Source organism: Lampetra fluviatilis, chromosome 58, assembly GCF_964198595.1.
Source record: "Lampetra fluviatilis chromosome 58, kcLamFluv1.1, whole genome shotgun sequence".
Lineage (NCBI taxonomy): Eukaryota > Metazoa > Chordata > Hyperoartia > Petromyzontiformes > Petromyzontidae > Lampetra > Lampetra fluviatilis.
Window position 1 is genome coordinate 408,599 of NC_136332.1, and position 21,622 is coordinate 430,220.

At 49.0% G+C, this 21,622-nt stretch overlaps 1 protein-coding gene across 3 annotated transcripts in view; it reads right to left on the reverse strand.

Moving 5' to 3' along the window:
- Positions 1-1,329: 1,329 nt before the first annotated feature.
- Positions 1,330-21,622, reverse strand: part of METTL23 (methyltransferase 23, arginine) — a 91,432-nt gene continuing 71,139 nt past the window's right edge. The window contains exons 3-4 of one of the 3 annotated variants that reach the window (XM_078880720.1): positions 18,556-18,640; positions 1,330-1,968 (exon numbers count right to left, since the gene is read on the reverse strand). In XM_078880720.1, the coding sequence (XP_078736846.1) occupies positions 1,764-1,968; positions 18,556-18,640 (290 nt within the window). In that variant the 3' untranslated portion in view covers positions 1,330-1,763. The remainder of the gene's footprint in view (positions 1,969-18,555; positions 18,641-21,622) is intronic. The other 2 variants (XM_078880719.1, XM_078880721.1) reach the window with 2 other exon arrangements.

A 21,622-nucleotide genomic window follows, 5' to 3' on the forward strand; every position in this document is an offset into this window, starting at 1 on the left:
CTTTTTACCGGGTAAAAGTGTAAAGGCAAAGGGTAAAGGTGTCGACATGCCAAGGGGTAAGGTAAAGGGTAGGGTAAAGGTAGCTCGGAAGAATTACCCGGTAGGGTAAAGGTAGCGCGAAGTATTACTCGGTAAATATGGTACCTTGTTTACCGCTAAAAGCTCTGTGGGGCAGTCCGTGGCCTCCATTTAATAAGTATATAAAAAAACACTGTTTTAAAAACACGCTTTAATGAAATGTACTAGTAATGGCAGAACTCCACGAATCCAGGAATGGCCCCGAAGCTTGCCATAACGTAAGGGACCGTGGCCAATTACAGCCAACGTCAGTTGAGCGTGGACAATTAGACCCAAGCCGAAACATAACATATACAAAATAATGTTTAAAAATATATATTTTTATGATAGAATATAGTGTTGTCATCAGTATGACATAAGTATACCAAGTTTGAAGTCGATACCACATTGGGAAGTGGGTTAAAATTTAGTTACAAGATTTGAGGATACGACAACAACAACAAAGTGAGTTAAAAGAAAGCGTGTAAATTGGAATCATGGAGAGTATTCTATATGAATAAAGTGCTCTGCCTAGCATTTACCATTAAAAACCTTTTGCATGTGTAGTAGTACTCCAGTAATTACCCTGTAATCGGGTAATTTGTATGGGGTAAGGGTAAAATGTAGGGTAAAGGTAGGCTCGTTGCTTTCTATCTTTTACCTTTTACCTTACCTGCTAAAGGGTAAAAGGTAGGGTAGAGTGATTGTATTGTGGTAAGGTAAAGTTAGGCTTGTTTTTTAACATTTTAACTTTTACCTTACCTTGCCGAGGCCTAGTAGTTGCGTTCCTCAAGACACCGCGGTTTGGAAAAATCACATAACAACCATTGAGTCAATGGGAATTAAGGGGTTAGGGCAGGGGTCGGCAACCTACGGCTCCGGAGCCGCATGCGGCTCTTTACGGGCTGCTTCTTGACGATATGTACGTATGTACAGTATGTACTCAGATGCATTGCGGCTCTTGAAATACTGAATTTTGTACCGAATTGGAAAGAAATGGCTCTTCTTGTTATTTTGGTTGCCGACCCCTGGGTTAGGGGGTAGCAGGTTTCTAAACCACCAACATGACTGACTTTTCACAATAATTAGTCAATGTTGTTATTTTGTACGTGTTCTTTTATAATTGCTGTGTTTTAGTTTGATATTATTCGTTAATTGAATAAAAACATGAAATTAGTAAAAAATGCACGCTACGGTGTTAGTCACTTAGTGATAAAAACGTAGCCATGGAGGAGGGTGAAGAGAGAAAATTAAGAAGGGCGTGAAACGGCTTGGTTAGTAGTTTTTAATGATACAATCTATTTTTTTTACCATTAGAAACAATTATGAGCTGTAAACAAACTTATGAACTTGTTTTAACACTTACCACAAGAAGATAAAATGGCTCCTTGAGACGATCATGGTAAAGCTCAGTCCGGGATAACACGTGAGATGCGTACGCAGGCTGAACAAAGACTGAGGGTGCACGTGTGTAGCATCCAGCAGCATCCCCAATGCCTCATGTACCCGTACAACCGCTTATTCCTACCCGTGTGACGTAGTTCCGTTCACTCAGTCGCGTTATATCCAATTCACGTCCGTGTTATAAAAAAATGCGTTACCCAATACATTGTGCTTTATATATACAGTATATCCAATTCACGTTATGAAAACTACGCGTTTATAGCATAACGGACTGTGATAGGGAAACAAACCCCACGATTTAATTACCGCCGGTTGGAACTCCACGCTAAGTCCCGCTGGGTGGTATCGTGCGTGATGACACGCGTGATGATGCACATGTGCACCGTGTGGTCTCCAGGCAGCGACGACCCGGCCAGGGTGGGCGAGTCGCCGCGGAAGGCGGCCGGCTCAACCAAGCGGCACCAGAGGCCCCATTTGAGGAGCAGGGGTTCCAGACTCCACTCCGCGCTGTGCAGGGGGTCAGAGAGAGACAGACAGAGGCAACGATAAAACTGAAAAAGCCATTGCTGGACAAGCTCTCTCATGTATAGCAGCTGATAGAATAACCTCCCACTCCACATCCGACAAATTGGCTCCATCACAGTATTATTCAAATCCAAACTGAAGGCATTTTTTTAATTCATCTAGGCATAAGCTGAGAAAAACAGGTAATCACATTTGGACATTTGACTAATTGGTAGAGTGGCGGGTATGCGGGAGACCGTGGGTTCGATCCCGACCCTGACGCCTGTATGTTAGGGGTTTGCGTGTCTCTCTCCCAGTGGTCACGTGCATTTACCTCCGGGTCCTCCGGTTTGTCCCTCCACATTTAAAAACATGTATTTAGAGTATTTGGCTGCTATAATACATTTCCACGTGATACGCCACTTCGTTGAGCCATAATTTGTGGCCAGTTCGCTCCTGAAAAATACTGATATACTTAGTGGGCCTTCTTATCTGGTAAAATAAAAAACATTTATTTAGTTTAACACCTCACGTTATTTTACGTTTAGACATATGGGAAGGAGGCATACCGTGCGATTGTTCATTGTGCTCTGACCTTGCGCACGATGGCGGCAGTATGCCCAGGGGCTTAACACTGATAATCGAGGTCTGCTGCTCACTGCCACGAGAGGGCTTCAGGACAGAGGTCGTCGAAGGGAGTGCACACTACGGTGATTTAATAAACAGCCATATTGGCTGTACACCGGTGCGGCATAGCACACTGGATCCTCATAAAATAGTCTAAAATATATATTTTTATCAGAAAATCTGTTTATCGGTAATGAATTGACTCCTGTCGCCAAGTTTGATGCAATTCAAAGGTTTATTCAGTATATTGAGGCTTGCTAAAACAGGTCAGTATTGACCGTTGATTTGGGGTCTGTTGAATCGAGTAACCGTCCGACCAGGTCTAGGGCACGAGGAGTCAAATCTGCCTTTAAAACACGGAACAGCCAACCGTAATCAGGCTGGGTGCGGCGATAAGGTAACAGACTGTGAAGCTTCGTGTTCAGCTGCTCAAATAAAGTTAGTCTTCTGACCGCTTCGACATCACGAGAACTGATTTTGACGCACCCCCCCCCCCCCCCCACAAGATTTTCTGACCGGGGTTGCGGATCGTCGGAAAATAAATTATTATTGCCCAATTTTTTTTTTACATACCACACACCACCGGTGTATTGCTAATACAGTAGTCCCTCGGTTGACAGTGACATCGGTTCACTGTTTTTCGGTTAACGTTTCGTCGCCCATATGGACCCCACAGTTTCCACTGACGTAAAAATGTAGACTTTTTACGTTGTGCACGCAGGCACCAATTTCGGTCAATTCGAGCGCTAGTAAATGGGGTTGAGCCCATTTATGAGCGTTTAGACCTCGACTGTCTTTGTTTACATTACGTATGAATGCTTTTAACATGTGTAGTGTTGTGTAGAATCACTCAGTCGGACACGTTGTTCCAAGTCACCTGCTTACACTTTATTACTCTACTCTTGCACCAGTTGTAGGCACTCCCATCTCTGTCTATACGGTCACCTTGTTAACCAACTTCCCCTATCTACTTTACACCTTGCTGACCTGCCTGCGGCAGCTCTTCCTCAAAGCAGCTCCGCACTCACAGCTCCGCACTCACAGCTCTGCACACAGACAGCAGCTCACACAGAGCTTGCACACAGCAGCACTCACACATAGGCTTCGCTCACACAAAGGCTTCGCTCACACAGAGCTTGCACAGTTGCTCTCCTTCTGCACCGCTGCCCTCGCCTACATTCCTTCAGACCCACTCACTCGTCCGATCCGGGCGGGGGGGATCAACCATCACCCGCCCGCCGAAGTCCGTCCCTGGCTTGAGCGACAGCGGCGAAATATCTTCACCTTGGTCTCAGAACCCGAACTCCCGCTCCGCTCTCACATGCCCCCTTATATCCTCCTCCTAATTATCCAGCTCCTCTCTTGTGTCTCTTTAGGGCCCGACAGGCCGGTGCCTGTCAGGCCATCAATCACTCCTCATCACACGTCTCCAAGGTGACACCTCCGGTGGCAGCGTACGACCCCGGGCCGACCCCGTCTGCAACCAAAACTCCCGTTAAAGAGGTGGGGGTTTGCACGTGCAACCTTACACGCGCACCTGCCTGCCCTCGGGCAGCAGTGCGCACCGCGTATTTTACCACACTACACATGTAATTCCTATATTCAATTAACAGTTACCTTGGTTAACAGTAGTTTTCGTGGAATGGATTAAAAACGTTAACCACGGGACGTTCAAATGGTCCGTATAGATGGAAGGCGGTAGCCTCGTCATTGTGTTCAAGCCGACACGTTCTACGTGTCGGCTTGAACACAACCTCAGGCTGTCCATCCAGGCGAAATGGTCGTCATTAATTCAAATCCAGATGCTATTGGTGTTGATTTAGGGACATGTACGTATGTATGTTGAACTTATTTTGCACCATAAGTAGACAACCGTGCTAATCAAAGTGGTTGCTTGTTGAACTGCTGAGCCTGTAACGATCTTTCAATTGCAGACTCATGCACCCGCAAAGCGCACCCCTCTCTCTCTATATAAGGTGGCTTTAATGACTAATGTGGCCCCGTTAAGAAATGATATCTCTCCACGCGACGCAGCTCGGCTGCCAAAACGACCATCACACTCCATTGGCCCCTCTCATTAGTTTGACTGATATAGATTGCATGCGGTATGCCACCGATGGATCGTATAACCGTTGCTAAGAGACTGCGGGCAGCATCGCGGCTCACACACACACACATCATCTGAGTTGGGGCGAAAAAGAGGCCACGGGAAAACGAACACTGGCACAGGGGGAGCCCAACGCGAGGGGCTCTCCACACACAAGCAGCCAGCGCGCCTCCTTCACGCACCCGTCTCCCTCCACGCCAAACGTGGGCTTATCATATCGGTGTAAACACATTATCCCATCAGCCACATGGCCCTTCTGGGGAGTGCACGATTTCAGCGGTGGCGACATGTTAACGACCCCGCCTGGTATACGGGAGGTCGTGTGTTCGATTCCGACCCTGATGCCTGCTGTATATATTTGTTTGCATGTCTTTCGCCCCATGGTTGCGTGGATTTTTCTCCGGATCGTCCGGTTTTTCCCTCCACATTCAGAAATATGCATTTAAGAGTATTTGGCTGCTATAAATTTCCACGTGATAAGCCACTTTGTTGGGCTATCATTTGTGGCCAGGTTGCTTCCGAAACATAACTATATAGCTCAGTGGACTTGAACTGGTAAAATAAAAAAAAAATTTGTTTTAGTTTAGTTTAAGCACATAGATCCACTGGAGCGGTTTCAGCATTCAGTGTCTCATGTGGAGGGACAGATAAGTGAAAGAGGCGAAACATCTCTTAAGTTATTTTGATGCAAATATTCTCCACAGCGACGGTTTATGCGTGTTCACGTCCATTATATCAAAACCGTGATCTTATGAATGACTGGTTAAGGTGACGTGCAGTGCAATGATTTCACGTAATTCATCAGTTCTATTAATCTGATACAGTCTGTTCTCCTATAACGCTGCGTGTTTTCATAACGCAAATTGGATATCACGTGATGAATTTATTTGAGAAGACATTTTTTTATAACGCGAAATCGATATAACTCGATTGAGTGAACAAAACTTCGTCGAAGCGCGAGTAGGAATAAACAGTTATATGGCTGACTCGGCGTAGCATCACCACACAAGGCATTGGGATGCTGCTGGATGCTTCTCGATGCTACCCACGCGCGTCAGTCTTTGTTCAGCCTGCATACGCATCTCATGTATTATCGCGGACAATGCTTTATCCTATATTATTTATATAACGCTATTTTTCGACAACGCGGTGTTCTTCAGGAACGCAACTACCGCCACGTAATAGAACAGACTTTATAATGAACAAGATCAATATTCTCATCAGCCGTGATCAATTCACTGCTGGATGAAGGCCTCCACTAACCACTGCTGCTTCTTGAGACTGCAACGCAACGATCTTCCAACAGCATGACACTGATCTCATCGCTCCCCGTCGCATTCCATTCCCTGGCTGCCGCTCCATTGTTGCTCTTCACCATCGCCTATCACCTCTGCTGGCCTCTGACGCGCCCTGCCCAAATCCACTTGTCTTAACAGTTTGGATGATGTATTCATGAACCTGCATGTGTCTGATAATCCACGTGTTGCTCTGTCCCAGTAGTCTCATTGTGATTCCCAGCATGCATATCTCTCCTGCTTACAGTGAGGGAAAAAAGTATTTGATCCCCTGCTGATTTTGTACGTTTGCCCACTGACAAAGAAATGATCAGTCTATAATTTTAATGGTATGTTTATTTGAACAGTGAGAGACATAATAACAAAAAAATCCAGAAAAACGCATGTCAAAAATGTTATAAATTAATTTGCATTTTAATGAGGGAAATAAGTATTTGACCTCTCTGCAAAACATGACTTAGTACTTGGTGGCAAAACCCTTGCTGGCAATCACAGAGGTCAGACGTTTCTTGTAGTTGGCCACCATGTTTGCACACATCTCAGGAGGGATTTTGTCCCACTCCTCTTTGCAGATCTTCTCCAAGTAATTAAGGTTTCGAGGCTGACGTTTGGCAACTCGAACCTTCAGCTCCCTCCACATATTTTCTATGGGATTAAGGTCTGGAGACTGGCTAGGCCACTCCAGGACCTTAATGTGCTTCTTCTTGAGCCACTCCTTTGTTGCCTTGGCTGTGTGTTTTGGGTCATTGTCATGCTGGAATACCCATCCACGACCCATTTTCAATGCCCTGGCTGAGGGAAGGAGGTTCTCACCCAAGATTTGACGGTACATGGCCCCGTCCATCATCCCTGTGATGCGGTGAAGTTGTCCTGTCCCCTTAGCAGAAAAACACCCCCAAAGCATAATGTTTCCACCTCCATGTTTGACGGTGGGGATGGTGTTCTTGGGGTCATAGGCAGCATTCCTCCTCCTCCAAACACGGCGAGTTGAGTTGATGCCAAAGAGCTCCATTTTGGTCTCATCTAACCACAACACTTTCACCCAGTTGTCCTCTGAATCATTCAGATGTTCATTGGCAAACTTAAAACGGGCATGTATGTGCTTTCTTGAGCAGGGGGACCTTGCGGGCGCTGCAGGATTTCAGTCCTTCATGGCGTAGTGTGTTACCAACTGTTTTCTTGGTGACTATGGTCCCAGCTGCCTTGAGATCATTGACAAGATCCTCCCGTGTAGTTCTGGGCTGATTCCTCACCGTTCTCATGATCATTGCAACTCCACGAGGTGAGATCTTGCATGGAGCCCCAGGCCGAGGGAGATTGACAGTTCCTTTGTGTTTGTTCCATTTGCGTATAATCGCACCAACTGTTGTCACCTTCTCACCAAGCTGCTTGGCGATGGTCTTGTAGCCCATTCCAGCCTTGTGTAGGTCTACAATCTTGTCCCTGACATACTTGGAGAGCTCTTTGGTCTTGGCCATGGTGGAGAGGTTGGAATCTGATTGATTGATTGCTTCTGTGAACAGGTGTCTTTTATACAGGTGTAGTGAGTTCAAGGAGACGTAGACGACGTAGTCGGAGGCACACTTATTTATTCAACCAAAGGGCAGAACACAATACTTGAAGGGGTAACGGCCCCTTCACCCGTCTAACAGGGAGACACCCTTAGCGCTAGCCCAGCTAGTCTGCTCCCAGGTCCTCCACTAGAGAGCTAGGGGAGGCTAGCTGATCCAGCTCTGGCCAAGCTAGGATCTCGGCACCCTTAGCCAACCAGACTGGCTCTTACAAGAGCATCGGCTCTGGGCTCTCAGGGCCGCGCCGCTGGCTTGCCCTGGTCGGTCAATAGAAGTGTAATGCGGGCGTAAACGGCCTCGCGGATATGACGTAACAGGGGGGAGGAGTTGGGTCACGTGGGGAGAAGGGAGAGCTCTTAAGGGCGGGAACCGGAAGAGACGGGAGGAGAGTGTAAGAATAAAGACGGGAGAAGGCCACGCAGGGCAGGAGGTGGGAAGTGGCGTGATCGCCACAGGACGGGACTCGGCTCCGTTGGCCAGCGGTGTCCGGGCACGGGGGAGACGGAGAGCAGCGGTGGGGCCGCAGAGAGAGCAGCCGAGTGGCTGCAGATCGGGGCGGAGAGGCTGAGAGAAAGCCAGCAGCGGAGCTGCATCGGGAGCCAGCGGAAAGGCTACAGGAGCGACGGCAGCAGAAGGGCTGCCAAGCGGGAGGTGGAGAAAGCTCCGAGCGAGGCGCCGTGCGGGAGAAGTTGTACGAACCCAAATAAAGAACAACGGAGACAGACACAGTGAAAGAGTCCTTTATTACAGAAGGACAGCGAGCCAGGGGAGTCCCAGGGCCTATCCTGCTGGTCTTCACTCTTCGCTGGTTTAAGCTGTAATACTCCCCCCGAGCCTACCAGCTCCCCACCTTATATAGCAACTCCCCCCCGAGGGGTGGGGCCGTGGGGGATCACAGCGCCGTCACAGCCCCCACGGGCTAACCGTTGCGGAAGTGGATGTAGGCACCCTTACGCGTGCGGGCGCAAACACCCCTTGTGTGTTTGTTTGCCCTCCCGTAACACCCCTACATGACCCCCCCCTGTACAGCCCGCAGCCATCCCGCCTGCAACAAAATTCAACAATAAAAGATGAAACCCTCCAAAACCGTGTGTGCCTCGCATTAATAACAGCAACAACAATGACAATAACAACAGCAACAACAGCAACAACAACACCGGAAAAAAAACAACGTAGCCCCAATAAATACCCCATCCCATAAAGAAACCAACATATAGACAATACAAGTCTTCCCACCCCGAACGGATTTCCCCCGTGACCGCAGCAAGGGCCGCACAAGAGGCCAGCCTCACAAAAGTCGGCGCGTTTTGGTGTGCGTTCTTGCAGCGGGACCGTCACAAGGGGCAACCCTGGTCGGCCCAGCGGTGGGTGTCAACAGTTCGGGTGCGAGAGCGTCTGGCTTCGTGGACGAGCGACCCCCGACCCCTCCGGGAGGGGTTGGCGGTTGCGAGCGCGTCAGTCCCGGTGCACCAGTGGTAAATCAGGCGCATGCAGCGAAGTCGGACTCCGGGAGTCAGTGGACACCTCACATGTTCGGCCATGTGTGTGTGGAGTAGGAACATGGGGCGCAACGAACGGTTTCAACCACGAGGGGTGCACGAACCAACGATGCTTCCCCCACTGAATACGGACACATTGTGGCCGCAAGGCCTGCACCACTTCCACGTGCCCCCTCCACGGCCGCAACAGTTTCGTCGAGGTTGCCAGCGGAACTTGGGGACAGTGCAACCACGCTTTGTCGCCCGGTTTCCACCGGTGCACATATACCCGGCCCAACTTGAGCCTTTTATTCGCCTTTTGGCGGAGGTCTGAATTTTGGATGGCCGCCTCCCGCGCCTCTGCCAATTTAAAGATGTTGAACTTGACATGGTCGGCCAATTTGGATTTAGCATTGGGCGTGGAGACCCGCAGCTGGTCGTGACAGGCGGTTCAGCCTCACGACCATACATTAAGAAGAAGGGCGAAAATCCGGTCGCCGCATGAGGAGCCATCCTGTAGGCTGCCAAAACCCCCGGGATATGAAGGTCCCAATCGGTCTGGGATTCAGACACCTGGTGAGACAGCATGGACGTGATAGTCCGATGTAGACGCTCCACCATCCCATCAGTTTGCCGGTGATATGGGGAGGTACGAACCTTTTTCGTACCCAGGAGCTCGCACACCTCATGGAGAAGTTTACCAGATAAATTTTTCCCTTGGTCGGTCAGCAGCCGCTCCGGAGTGCCCTTGTCGAGGACGTAGCCTTGGACAAGGCCTCAGCGATGGCTGCTGCCGACTGGTTGACGAGGGGCCAGGCCATAGGCCATCGCGTAAAATATTCAACGCCAACCAATAGGAATGGACCCAAAATATCAAGTGCGACGAGTTCGTTAACCCGGGTAACCTTAATAGACTGCAGCGGTGGGTTGGACCCCTTTGCTGGTGGCTTCCGTTGCGCGCACTGAGTAGAGGATGCTAGGAGATCATCCACGTCCCTTGCCATGCCCGGCCAAGAAAAATCCAGCTGGAGCATGGCAAGGGTTTTGTGAGTCCCCAGGTGCAGGAGCCGCTCGTGAGCAGCCCACACCACCCTACCCTTCAGTGTGGAAGGCACCACCAGCCTGTGGCGGCGGGATCTCCCATCCCAATGCATCAGGAGACCCTGGTACAACCCCCATGAGTCGATATTCGCCGCACCCAGAACAGATCCCCCTATGCGACGGCGTAACGCGAGGAGGGAAGTGTCCTCCATTTGTCAGCGCGCCGACTCCGCAACGGACAACCCCAGCAAGGAATCCCTCCCCTCCTGCTCAATAGGACCCGCAATTGAAGGTGCATCAGCGGCGGCAGCGAGGACCAAATTAGGGTTCTCATTCGGAGGTCTGCAACGCCCCGAACCCAGGAGGCAAGCGCAATCGGAAGTGGGCGGCAAACGCGACAGAGCATCTGCGTTCGTGTGGCGAACACCCTTCCGATATGTAGTCTCGAAATCGAAATCTTGAAGAATCTCCAACCATCAAGACAATTGTCCCGAAGGCTGTTGAACCCGCAAGGCGTACTGTAATGCCACATGATCTGTGCGGACGGTGAAGTGGCGACCGTACAGATATGGGCATTATTGTTGAATGAAGAAAACGATTGCCAATAGTTCCCGACGGGTGACACAGTACCTTTGCTCCGCCGGAGACAAAACTCTACTGCCATATGCCACAACATGCTCTACGCCCCCAACAACCTGGGAAAGCACACCACCAATGCCCGTGTTGCTTGCGTCCGTATCGAGCAAGAAGGGTTGCGAAAAATCGGGATAACTTAATGGCGGGGCCCCCACTAGGGCGTCCCGGAGGAAGTGAAAAGCAGCCTCCTCCTCCTGGCCCCAGTGAAACTTGACCCCCTTCGATGTTAAGGCATGTAAGGGCTTAGCGATCGTCGCGAAATCGGCGACAAACCGCCGGTAATACGACGCAAATCCAATGAAACTCTTGACCTCCCCCACTGAGGTGGGAGTCGGCCAGGAGCTGACACATTGTGTTTTGGCGGGATCTATGGAAATACCTGACCGTCCGACAATGTGACCCAAATACCGCACCGATTCTCGGAGCAAGTGACATTTTTGCGGCTTGAATTTCAAATTAGCAGCACGCATCTTGAGAAAAACAGCCCGCAACCTCTAGAGGTGTTCCTCGAATGTTTTACTACAGACGATGATATCGTCTAGGTAAATCAGACAAGTATCCCATTGCAAGCCAGCAAGAATCAATTCCATTAAGCGCTGGAAAGTTGCTGGAGCTGAGTGGAGCCCCATCGGCAAGCGGTTAAATTAGAATAGGCCGTGCGGCGTTCGGAAAGCCGTTTTCGGTTTAGATTCATCATCCAGAGGGAGCTGCCAGAACCCTGACAGCAAATCCAACATGGAGAAGAACCGTGCCCCAGCCAGGGCGTCAAGAGATTCATCCATCCGAGGGAGCGGGTATGCATCGGCCACCAAGATTTTGTTTAGGCGACAAAAATCGACACAGAATCGCAAAGAGCCATCGTGTTTTTTAACTAACACGATGGGTGCACCCCAAGGGCTGGTAGAAGGGGATATAATGTCTGCAGCTAGCATGTCATCTACAGCCGATTTGACGTGATCCTTTTCGGCGGGACTCAACCAAAAAGGATTTTGGCGGATTGGCGCGTTGTCACCAGTGTCAATATGGCGTCGCAGCAGTTTAGTACAGCCAATATCATATTTGTGTTGACTAAAAACATCGGAAAAATCGCGCAAAAGGGTTCGTAATTTGGCACGCTGTGAGTCGGACAGGTCCGATGATCCCGCACAAAGCGCATCCAGCCACCCCTTATCACGGTCCAAATGCGGCTGCGACGGCGGAGCGGTGCTCACCTGCCCAATGACTGGTTCCTCACAAGGTACCGGCGTTGCGTGTGCAAGCACGGTCCCTTGAGGAACCACAGCCGTTCGCAACCCAACATTGAGGACTGCGATGAAGGGGTCCTCGTTCCCTTTAACAATCGTCTGGGCCACTATCAAATCGGGTCCATTGACCCCAGCCCTAGAGGGTCCCAACAAAACACCCTGATCCCCAATCCCCTTAGCGAAGGGTCGACGCAGCCGAAGAGGCACGAGCATTTGAGCTCCCGGCGGTACGCGTACCGTTCGCGTAACGAGCGCCTATACCGTCGCAAATGCCGTACGCACAGTAGCGGGGGAGGACAGGAACATCATATGTCGGCCCGAAGGGAGTTCGATGCATCCCTGGTCGATCAGTATTCTAATTGGCATTTTGGCCAAAAAGTCCGTCCCCAACAGGCACGGGACTGCCAGAGAGGAGGAGACTAACACCGGGCCGGATAATTTGATGTCCCCAATACAAATTTGTGCGCGGATCTGGCCAATAATGCCCAACGAGCCCCCGTTGGCAGCATAACACGGAACATCGACCGGGAGCAGAGGGCGGCTTTGAACGGGAAGAATGTTGTAAATTAAATCGGACACAATTGTTGCCGATGCTCCCGTATCAACCAAGACCCGTACCTCCACCCCATTTATATGTCCCACAACGACCGACGACCCCGCCGACGCGGCAACAATGCGGTGGGCCAACTCAGACCACTGGCCCGGGTGGAATGCCCTCCCCATCGCGGCACAGTTCGACACAATGACAGCCGATTTTCGAAACCCGTTCGTTGCAGCGCGTGAGTGAGTAACAGGTGTGTGCGTAGGCCAAACATGTGGCGTGCCACGACTTGCCGGAGTTCACTGCGGAGCCTTGGGAAGAGGAGTGTCGTCCGGCCGAGGTGTTGCACCGCGCTGCCGAGGAGCCCGGCATCCAGAAGCCACATGGCCCCGGAGGCCACAGTTGTAGCACTGTGTGAGCGCCCCAGTCGGCTTGGGCTGATCCTGGTGGCTCAGCCCATCCCGAGCTGGTCGGTCATCGGATCTCCACTCCGTCGGGCGACCCACAGCGCAGACCTCTTCCGATGAGAGGGTGGTTGCAGCCACGGTGTGCCCGGCCGCCGCCTTGCTAACTTTACGACGTTGGGACAGCAGGTTAGTGTGGATGTGCCGTGCGGCCCGCAGGGAACACATCTCCTTGTCGTCCTGCGCCAAGACGACAATTTTCAAATCGTCAGCCAGCAACAAGATTTTCTCCGCCACCATAGTGTCCACTCTCTCTTCATCCATACGCGGGAAGGCCCTCTTCGCCAGGGCCAGGAGAGCCGTGCGGTACGCCAGGGGTGATTACTTCGCGCCCCGTTGTCGGTCGTAAAATTGTTGTCTGCAGTCGGAAGGTGGTCCGTAGACTGCAGACAGGAGTTGAAGCACTGTAGTGAGGGTGGCAAGAGCGTCGCTGTCCAGCGTCGCCGGGAGCGCGCGTAGCGCCTCGTCGTCCGTCCATCGTGACATTTCTTGGTGGGCGAGGAACCGTCTTTCGAACGCTCCCCAGTCGCCGCCGTCCGCCACAAACTCCTTCAGGACCGGCAACCGCGGCTGGAACGTGGACTCCCGCCGCCGAAGATCGCCAGCCGCCGTTCCCGCCATCCTGTACAGTATTTGAGGGAATGGCGGACGCCATCGGCGGTCGCATTGCTGGTGACGCGCTGGCCGTTGATTGGCGCTTGCCACAGTTGGCCGTTTTTGATGACGCGGCGGCCGCTGAACGGAGGCAGCAGTGATCGGCCCTCGTTGATGACGTGGCGGCCACTGGTTGGTGACCATCGGCCACCTGATGTGCCGGGGCCCCGCCCTCAGCACCCACTGTACTGATGGCGGCAAATTCAACTTCCAGCCCCGTCGATATGGCGGGAACTGGCGTTGAGTGTCGCCCGTCGTCGCACCGTGCTGCTCCTCCAACCCGCAGGCGAGTAATTTCCTCTAGCGTGGCGGCTGCTGCGTATAGTAGCTCTGCCAGGCGGGAGTGAGCCACCCGCAGCCCGTCAGCTGTGGTAGCGGTGGACTCGGCAGCGGTTGCACGGGCTCGCCCTCAGCGAGTTCAGGCTCCGAGTCAGCTGAGGTGTCTTCCTCTCCAGGTCCCCCGGTATGAGTCGTCCGTCTTGTATCCATTGGTAACTTTTAGAAGACCACTTCTGACTCCAGTTGTAGTGAGTTCAAGGAGACGTAGACGACGTAGTTGGAGGCACACTTATTTATTCAACCAAAGGGCAGAACACAATACTTGAAGGGGTAACGGCCCCTTCACCCGTCTAACAGGGAGACACCCTTAGCGCTAGCCCGGCTAGTCTGCTCCCATGTCCTCCACTAGAGAGCTAGGGGAGGCTAGCTGATCCAGCTCTGGCCAAGCTAGGATCTCGGCACCCTTAGCCAACGAGACCGGCTCTTACAAGAGCATCGGCTCTGGGCTCTCAGGGCCGCGCCGCTGGCTTGCCCTGGTCGGTCCTTAGAAGGACAGCAAGCCAGGGGAGTCCCAGGGCCTATCCTGCTGGTCTTCACTCTTCGCTGGTTTAAGCTGTAATACTCGACCCAGAGCCCACCGGCTCCCCGCCTTATATAGCAACTCCCCCCCGAGGGGTGGAGCCGTGGGGGATCACAGGGCCGTCACAGCCCCCCAGGGCTAACCGTTGCGGACGTGGATGTAGGCACCCTTACGCGTGCGGGCGCAAACACCCCTTGTGTGTTTGTTTGCCCTCCCGTAACACCCCTACACAGGTAACAAGCTGAGATTAGGAGCACTCCCTTTAAGAGTGTGCTCCTAATCTCATCTCGTTACCTGTATAAAAGACACCTGGGAGCCAGAAATCTTTCTGATTGAGAGGGGGTCATATACTTCTTTCCCTCATTAAAATGCAAATCAATTTATAGCATTTTTCACATGCGTTTTTCTGGATTTTGTTGTTGTTATTCTGTCTCTCACGGTTCAAATAAACCTGCCATTAAAATTATAGACTGATCATTTCTTTGTCAGTGGGCAAACGTACAAAATCAGCAGGGGATCAAATACTTTTTTCCCTCACTGTATTTACGCACGACAAAAAGCGGTTCTGCTTGTGAATTCTCTGCGTGTTTTGCGATGTGCTTGGCATAAATGGCGTGATATAATAATGTACCTGACAATAGCTACCAGCTAAACCGCCATGTTGTCGAGATGTTAACTCCATTGCCTGGTATGTAGGAGGTCGTGGGTTTTATCCCGACCCTGGCGCCTGCTGTATATTTGGAGTTTGCGTGTCTCTCTCCCTCTGGTTGCGTGGATTTTTCTCAGGGTCCTCTGGTTTTCCCCTCCACATTTAGAATCAACGTGCCTTGAGAGTATTTGGCTTCTGATATAAATTTCCAAATAAGTCACTTTGTTGAGCTAGCATTTGTAGCAAAGTCACTTCTCAAAAATAGCTATATAGCTCAGTGGGCCTTAACTGCTAAAATAAATATAGTTTAGTCGATTATTTTGATAAAAATTTCATAAAAATAATTATAAAATGACACAAATTCTTGCCATGTCTGTGTCAATTGACATGCTGCAAGCCCTTGCGAATGAGATGTTCCATCTCCAGGGATTTTCCAGGTTAAATATTTTAATCAATAAAATTAAGAGAAACAGTCAGATCAGAGGTGGAGCCAGCACTGCTAAGACCATCAGTTCAATTTAAGTTTCAACCACTGCAGATTCTTCTTTTTCATATGGCTGATGTAGATGCAGAGCAACAACTACAATTTCACATTCAGGTGGTCAAGCCAGATAACTGCGTCAGGACTGGCGGAGTATATTATTGCTGTGATCTCTCCTTCCTATTTGTGGGTCAGGGCATTGCGTCGTTATACGCTGTCCGGTTTGTTCTGGATAACCTCAGTCATACAATGGAAAGTTTTAAATTTTCATTTGTGCATCACGTATCCACATCTACTGTGGCCATGGTTTGTGCAATGGATGCGGTTGAGGGTGGACCACGAGCTCCATGAAAGATCAAACCCCAGGGATCTTCTATGTTGAACCACTTGCTTAGGGTGTGAGGCCTAACATAGGCACTTGGGTTGTCAAAGCAACAACCAGCAGTGAGCATTTCCACAGTCAATCAGGTTGCAACACTTTCTACACTTCTTCTCTTTCCGATTCTTTCCTCGCAGCAAGGCGAGCGAGTGGACGACTGTGCGGGTGAATGTGGTGTTGTCGTGACCTGCAGTAGAACTGTGGTTGATCTTCGTGTGGATGAGACGGAACAGTCAGTGAGAAGGAATGCTGCAATATAACAAGAGCCCGTCCTTGCCGTGGCTCAGGGAGGGTTCTCGTTTAGCACCGGGGCACCTTGGGTATTCATAGCCTCCGTAAAGCCAGAGGAGCTTTCAGTCAGGCACAGAAATGTGTGCTCGCGGCAATACCCAGACGCACGTGGAGGGATTTAAAACAGCTGGCGGCTGACACGCACTCGCACATCATTCGCGAACTTTCAATTGCGCATGATAACTTCGCCCTCGATGGGTTTTGACACAGACCATTGTCTGTTTACATACAAGTGCAATAACTCACCGTGTGGAAATGAAATTTTCTGTGAAGCGGTCAGGGTGATTGACGATTCGGCACTCACCGATTTGCTCAGGTCACTCGCTTCACCGGCCGTCAGTCGCCTCCCTATCACTCATCTATCACTATGACTACCATGGTCACTGTTCCCGTGAACTTCACTCGTTGATTGCTCCACCCATGTTGAACGCTCAGTCTCTACCAGACACCGACTGTCTCGTCTCATCCACCAGACTGTATTCGACCACTACTAACACTGTATGTGCGTATGTTGAACAACCATGCTAATCGGAGGTACTCACAGCAACACATGCACCAACCCACACACTCACTCATCCACCCTCTCACCCACTCACCCATTACCCACACTGCAGGCCACCTCATTTTTCTTTCAGCTTCCTCCCTTATGATAATACATTCATGCTAATTGCATCCCATAACGCTGGATATTAATTATACGAGGATCAAATCCTACAGACAGCTACTACCAACCAAAATTAATGAACAAATACATTGTGCCAAAACAGAATGTACAAATAACAAACAAGTTATCAAAAGATATAACTGCTCTAATTTGGAATTCCCTCCCATCACCTCTTTTTTCCCCAAGATCTTCAACAAAAACCTTCCTTAATAAGAGTAACATGTTAACTCTCATGTTACAGCTCTGACAGTGCTGCTAGTTGCTGGTTCCTTGACGTGTTGGGGCCTTGTGGGCCTTTGATAATAAAATGTTGAATATAAAAATGTAAACTACATAGCTTTTTTTCAAAATCAGAATCAGAATATTTATTTATACTGGAGGAATCCGATGAACAATAAAGCTCCTTTTCACAGCTGTCCAGTCGGGGCCGGGTAAGATCGTTACAACAACAAATACACAAATATGATAGTAGTGCATTGTACAAGAAAAGTAAACAAATCACCTTCACGACCTCCTGTATATCAGGTGAGGGAGTTAACATCTCGCTACTGCAGTGCCCTTAGTAGTAGCAATAGCAGAGTGACGCATAGGTAACTGACGACCGGAGTGGATGAGTGAGTGCTGGATCATCAAATCACCCTGATTGCTGAATTCTATCCGGTGCTGTGAGGTAAGAACTGGGAGCAGCACTTTCACCTGCAGTCGATTGTGTTGCTTTGTACTGGCAGCAGTAACAATTGCTGAGAGTCAGAAAAATATTCAGCAGTTATTGAGACGCAATAAGAGCATGTTGGCCGCTTTGGTGGAAAGGGGTGCCACGGTCGCTAGCAGATGTTAACTACCTCGTCTGGTATACAGGAGGTCATGGGTTCGATCCCGATCCTGACGCCTACTGTATATTTGAAGTTTTCGTGTCTCTCTCCTCGTGGTTAAATAGATTTTTCTCTGAGTCCTCCGGCTATCATTTGTGGCCAGGTCGCTTCTGAAAAAGAGCTGTATAGCTCAGTCGGTGTTACATGGTAAAATAAAAAAAATGTTTTATAGTTTAATCGAGTGGCTGTGTCCATGTGCGTTGGCACCAGGGGCACAACGACCTATTTCAATGGGGGGGGGGGGGGGGCTTACGCAAAATACGACTGTGGGCCCCCCTGGTTTCTCACTTTTAACTGAAATAGCTGCGGATGGTTTTTAACCCATACAATAATATGTAGGCTATCACTATATATATTATTTTAGTTGCACCATGTATTGGGTTAAGAGGACAGTGGTAGTATTAATAAACATATTTAAAGGTACAATATTCATTATTAAGTTATCGTGCATCTTGCTTTCATGCTGACCACATTGGTCTCCGATTTCCTCAAAGGGGTGGATCGCACAACTGTCTGCTGCTCTGTTGATACGATAGTCAGCTGCGTTAGTCGGGCTTGGTCCATGGTACACTGCAGGTTATTTTGAATGAATACATTTGAATTTTAATAATTTTTCTTAACATTTTGCTCCTTGTTGATCTGTTGATTCGGGGCCCCTTGTGGCCAACTGGCCCCCATGCGACGCGTAATGCTGCTACATACCCCCCGTAGTTGCGCCCCTGGTTGGCGCTGCATACCTGCGCTCCTGGTAGGTGGTCCAGAACTGTCCGTGGGGGTTCTTGTTGAGAAGGTAAGACACGGTCACCAGCACAGCTTCAAAATCTGGGAATTATCATCACATTCACTCATTGAGTCCTTCACTGATGTTGAGGACTCGGTCTACAAAACACTGACTGTTTTATGTCATACATACTTTGTTCAACCACCATACTATAGGTCACAACAAAATCCTTACTCACCCACCCACTCAACCACTACTCACCAAATTGGAGGTCAAAACACACATTTGAGCTCCAATTCTGTGATGATAATCAGTGTCCTGGTGGGCAAGGAATTAGCATATTGCATTTAAATATAACGAGTCTAAATTGATGTTCTTGGTTCTTTCGGTAAAGTCACGTAGAAGGGAAATAATAAAATAATAAAAAATAAACCATAATAAAATAATTCTCACGACGTTTCGGCCACAACGCAAGCAGCCGTCCTCAGGTGAAGAACAGGTCTGTCGGAAAGACCTCAGAGATCTACTGCTTAGGAAAGACAGCGTCTTTCCGACAGACCTGTTCTTCACCTGAGGACGGCTGCTTGCGTTGTGGCCGAAACGTCGTGAGAATTATTTTATTATGTTTTATTTTTATTATTTCCCTTCTACGTGACTTTACCAAAAGAACCAAGAGATGAATCCCTGCAGTCACGAAAGCTTTAAATCGAGTCTAAATTGGCTAATAAACTATACCCCAGGCATGTTAATATCGCTATTTTGCTTCAATTGATCTCTGAGCCCGTATGCCTAAATCTAAAACATTATGCTTGAACAGACCCAACATTGTTGAAACTTTCCAGGAACAATTCACTGCTGTAGGAATCTTAGGAAACAACCTAAGAGATCTACTGCTTAGGAGGTCCATCAAAATCCAAAAATCCACAAATAATCACAACACAAACTTGATTTGAAGCTTTCGTGACTGCAGGAATTACTCTTTGGTTATTTGGGTAAAGTCGTGTTGTAGTGTCTCTCTCTGTGTGTCTCTGTGTTTTCTCTCTCTGCTTGTGTGTCTGTGTGTATCTGTGTCTGTGTTTTGTCTCTCTCTCAAATTTAGCACTCTTTGAAAGAACGTAATCAACCAGGTAGGGTGTTGACTGTTATGTTAGCCAACTCTCTGTGTTGTATTGCATTATATTTCCTAGTTTACTAAGTTTGTTTTCTCAAACGGCCTTTTTCTCTCTCTAAAATTTACCAGCCTCTCATAGGGCCATTCGATCTTTATCTCCCTCGGTCGCTTCGGGGTGGATTCATTGACATGCTAATTACTCTGCTCCAGCAGCTGCCCCAACAGACCCACCTCTCTCTCTGACCCCCCCTCTCTCTCTATTTAAGGCCTCGACACAGAGGCATTGGGTCTCTGTGTGTCTATGTTGTGTGTCTCTCTCTGCGTCTCTGTGTTGTCTCTCTCTGCTTGTGTGTCTGTCTGTGTCTCTGTGTCTGTGTTTTGTCTCTCTCTCAAATTTAGTTCTACCTGATGATGGTTGCTTGTGTTGTAATCGAAACGACGTATTCTATTATTTAATTAATTTTCTTACTACGTGACTTTACTGAAAGAACCAAAGAGTAATGCCTATTTCTCTCTCTAAAATTTACCAGGCTCTCATAGGTCCATTCGCTTTTTCTCTCCCTCGGTCACTTCGGGGTGGATTTCCACACAACTCTCTCTAAAATGTACCAGTCTTGTTGGGTCTTTCATTGACATGCTAATTTCTCTGCTCCAGCAGCTGCTCCAGCAGAACCACCTCTCTCACAACACAAATAAGATCTTTCACTAAACAATTGGCTTAAAAAACGGATTGATAAAATCTATACAACCGTTGGTCTTTTTTTAAAATGCTCAATGTGTATTTCCCTCCTTGAAGATACGTCGAGTAAGGAATGAGAATAAACCCAGGGTTCAGTTCTGAATTAAGCAACCCCCTTCCACGCATGGAAACAAGGTATGGGTCACAGCGAGGAAATTAAAAGACTCCTCAAGCTGCTCTAGACCTCAGAATCCTCTGTTGTAATGAAAACTAAAAGAACAAAAACTTTTTTTTATTTTACCAGGTAAGGCCCACTGAGGTATATAGCTCTTTTTCAGAAGCGACCTGGCTGTCACAAATAATAGCTCAACGAAGTGGCTTATCACGTGGAAATTTATAGCAGCTAAATACTCTAAACGCACGTTTCTACATGTAGAGGGAAAAACCGGAGGACCTGGAAAAAAATCCACACAACCACAGGGATCAACATGCAAACTAAATATACAGGCGTCAAGGGTCGAGATCGAACCCATGAACTCCTGTATTCCAGGCGAAGGAGATAACATATCTTTGAACAGTGTATTAATAGCCGCACTGCTCAAAGAGTAAAAATACAACTGAAAACTTAAAAACAGATAACAACAATAGCCATTCAACACTAAGTGGTGGTGACGTCATCACGCCGCTTGTGCCAGGCTAGGTGCATTTTTTGAGGCCACATGAAGTGTTGAAGGCCTCGCTGACAAAGAGGTCATGGAACAGACAAGTGCCATGGGTTGGTCGACTGAGATGACATATGCCAACTTCACAAATCTAATACTTAACGCTTCCCCCACCCATGGCTATGCATGTGCCTGGTAATCCAGTGCTGTACAGGGAGAAGTGAGGGTTGGTGGATCACCCCACAGATGTTACGAAACTCCCTTCCTGTGGGCGTTGAGGATGAGCCATACCTTCTTGCTCGCCAGGAAAAGGGGGTACAGCAATGTGAGGACTAATCTCCATCTATATTCTTGGGTCTTTTGGTAAAGTCACATAGATTGGTTCAGATAGGAACCGATCTACGTTTAGATAGGAACCTATCGACGTGACTTTACCGAAAGTCCCAAGAATATGAATTCCTGCAGTCACGAAAGCTTTAAGTCAAGATTTAATCTACATCTGTTTCATCTCCATTCCCCGTGGGTGGGTGTCGAGAATGAACCATACCCTCTGGCTCTGCCAGGAGAAGGCGGCACAGCAAAAATGTGGGCTCCACCTGTTCCGTCTGTGGGATTGAGCGTTTCCACTTTG